The following is a 3134-nucleotide window of genomic DNA, read 5'->3' on the forward strand; positions in this document are numbered from 1 at the left end:
GTTTGGATTAGAGCATGGCTTGTTTGTTGATATGGCGCTACTACATCGAATTTGAAGGCGGAAAGAGACGATATATCTCGCTGTTGAAAGGAATATGAAGGCAGAAATTCCATTTTCGTTACTATGGATTCGTACTTGCAAATATGCTTCAGTAAGGCCATAACAGTTAACGTCTGTTAATTTCTGAGACAATTTGTTAAAGTAAAGATCAAACGTCCTCGCAAAAACCAAAACCGATATACTTTGTTATCCTATTTTTTTTCGATCTAATCTTGAAATTCGAAACTTTTTCCTGCATATGATCTTTATTTATTTTAAGGGATGGCATACTTGTACAAAAACTGGCTCAGTTCACTAGAAAATTACTACTATATTTGTAGTTAAATATTTACGTATAGTTACTTTATGTTTTGAAATTTTCTTTCTTTAACTCTATATATATCCAATCTAATATCAGGAAAAACTCTTTTTTAAGTTAAATTGATTTTTATCAACAAAAATTGAAAAAAGAAATCCGAATCACCTATGTTGGGTTTTCTCATAAAAATTGAAATAATTGCAACTTTACTAGTTATAAATAGAATACCCAACAACATAATTTTCCTACTACTCCAAACTAGCCACCCAAAAAGCTGAAAAGAAGAGACTTAAAAAACAAGCGGGAAAAAGACAAACAAGGAAAAGAAAGTGCGTTCCACAAACCATAAACTTAATAGAAAGATCAGAGCGACATATCTTTCGTTATCCACTTGACAAGTCCATCATCTTCCAACGTATCCCAAAAATCATCACCATTTTGCATACTGCTTTCACCATTATCATCACCTGCCACTGTTACCCCGTTTTGGACTTGTAATTCTTCCACTACCATTGGCAACTTATTATTATGACCAGTAACTGTAGTAGCAGCGGCGGCATATTCTGAAATTGGGAAGTTGGTTTTGGCCTTTTCTCCTCTAAATTCAATAGCCTTCTTGTCATAAGCTCTAGCAGCTTCTTCAGCAGTAATAAAAGTACCAAGCCAAACTCGTTGCGCTTTATGTGGGTCTCTAATTTCTGCTGCCCATTTTCCCCACGGCCTTTGTCTCACTCCTCTGTATTCCTTCTTCGTATTTCTCCTTCTTCTCCTTCCCTTCTGCAACTCCAAATTCTCTCGCTTTACGTGAAAAGAAGTAGTAGTATTCCCAATGTGACAAGCTAGATACGTGGTAGCTGACACAGTTGGCTCCACAGTGCTCCTACGTGGCAATATGGAAGCTGACGTGGCTGCACTTGCATTTTCAACTTCCCTTAAAAGCTGAGCTGCTTCGCCGTCGGTCTTTCCATCGGCGCCGGAGATCACATGCCGGAGAGCTGACACCATAAAGTAAAACTCTTGGTCTTGTGTCAATTTGTGGGTGATGCTACATTTTTTATTATCTTGAAGTTGAGATTCTTGAGAGAATCTATTGTCCTGAAATTCCAAGTAGTGAATGTTTGACATGGATAAGGTGGTGCTGATGAGTCAAACGAGGATAGAGTGTGTGCGTATTTATATAGTATTTCCTTTTTGGGGATGTGGCTCGAACACTAACTGCACACGGGGTTAACCAGATTGTATGCCACGTGTGGAATAGTTTGATTACTTGAAGTCTTATATCAGCAGATATTGACGTGGCTATTTGGGAAGACTTGGCACATGTGTTCTTTTGTAGTCAAATATAGTCAAAGGGGCTTTCTACTTGACAGCGCAACATTATAGCATTAGGGCATGTTATCCTCGGAGGTTCTCGAAGGGCCGTGGAAGCTTCTGCTTCGAGTTCGGACAACTATAATAGAAGCTTCTTTTGCTAGTACTTAGAGTATAAATAAATAAGTAATAATAAATGATTATTATGCAATAATAATTTACTTTCTCGTTTCAATTTATATGTTCTATAGTTTGACTATGCATGAAATTTAAAAAAATATTTTAAATTTGTGTTCGTAAAATTTAAGAGGTAAAAACGTTACGCGACTATAACATTTGTTCAATAAAGCTTCTCACTAAGGGTACAATAAAAAGTTTAAAATTTACCAAATATAAAAATTTATTATTCTTTTTTAAACGGACTAATAAGGAAAATGTGTCATATAAATTAAAATGGATGAAGTAATTGTACGCGAGAGATACTTATTTGAAATATTTTAAAGATCAACATTTATATTTACTATAAGCTGATAATTAACTTGAAAAAGAATTTAGATAACATGTTGATCATTGTAAGGGTCAAAATTAGATCCGGTTTAGCGAATGCAGATGGACAGGATAAGGTCGAGGTCGAAATCGAGTATGGTTCAGTGGCGAGGAGTCGCCTAAAAGGAGGGACCGACACCGAGGTCGAGCAGAGAGAAAACAGATGCAGCAGTTGTAAGGTTCTTAGGGTTGCGAGCGGGAATATTCTATTGAATATTCCCCCATTTTGTACTTTTTAGGGTTTTCTAAGGATATCCCTTATAAATAGAAAGAGAAAAGAAACAAAAAGGAAATTCAAAACTTCTGTAAAAGAAGATCTTGTAAAAGAGTTGGCTATCAAGACTATACAAAAAACTTGTCTTGTCCCTTATGTTTGATTCCTTGACATAACATTCTTCTTTAGTTCACAAGATCCGAGGACACATTGTTCACTGCTATTGCATGCTGTCACACGTTGCTTCTGAAGAAGGAATCATCCACTTCATCCAACATTTGGGTGACTTATTGCTTCTTATTACATTAAATGTCATTTATCACATTTATTACATGCATTCACTCTCATATTTACATCTAATCATTGAGCATTAACTCGGCATTTATTGACTAGAACACGATTCACGCCATCTAAGTTGTCAGATTCCGGGTCTAGGATTAATTACTTTTAACTTGGATTCACCCCTTATACATTCATTAAACTGGTTTAACTAAAAGGGCTTAACTCTTTTTGGTCAAACAATTTGGCGCCGTCTATGGGGAGGTCCTAGTTAAAAAGTTTAGTTTCTTCTAGATAAAAAAAAGCAACAACAAAACCTTTCCCTTCCTTGTTTGTACAAGCTAACCATGGCAGGAAAAGGAGATGAAAGACTGAAAGCAGTGATGAGTGTCACTACTAACCTCCTAGGCACTATCAATGAGGTGA

The 3134-nt window shown here is 36.2% G+C and overlaps 1 protein-coding gene across 1 annotated transcript; it reads right to left on the reverse strand.

Moving 5' to 3' along the window:
• Positions 1–500: 500 nt before the first annotated feature.
• LOC109213655 (ethylene-responsive transcription factor ERF110-like) lies at positions 501–1515 on the reverse strand. Its single transcript, XM_019377477.1, has one exon. It carries the CDS (start codon positions 1481–1483, stop codon positions 722–724), a length of 762 nt encoding a protein of 253 aa, XP_019233022.1. The 5' UTR covers positions 1484–1515; the 3' UTR covers positions 501–721.
• Positions 1516–3134: the final 1619 nt, after the last annotated feature.

This window comes from Nicotiana attenuata, unplaced genomic scaffold (assembly GCF_001879085.1).
Source record: "Nicotiana attenuata strain UT unplaced genomic scaffold, NIATTr2, whole genome shotgun sequence".
Taxonomy (NCBI): domain Eukaryota; kingdom Viridiplantae; phylum Streptophyta; class Magnoliopsida; order Solanales; family Solanaceae; genus Nicotiana; species Nicotiana attenuata.

Bases quoted from the DNA above. Each gene is read 5' to 3' on its own strand.
- LOC109213655 (XM_019377477.1), bottom strand. From the start codon at position 1,483: ATGTCAAACATTCACTACTTGGAATTTCAGGACAATAGATTCTCTCAA.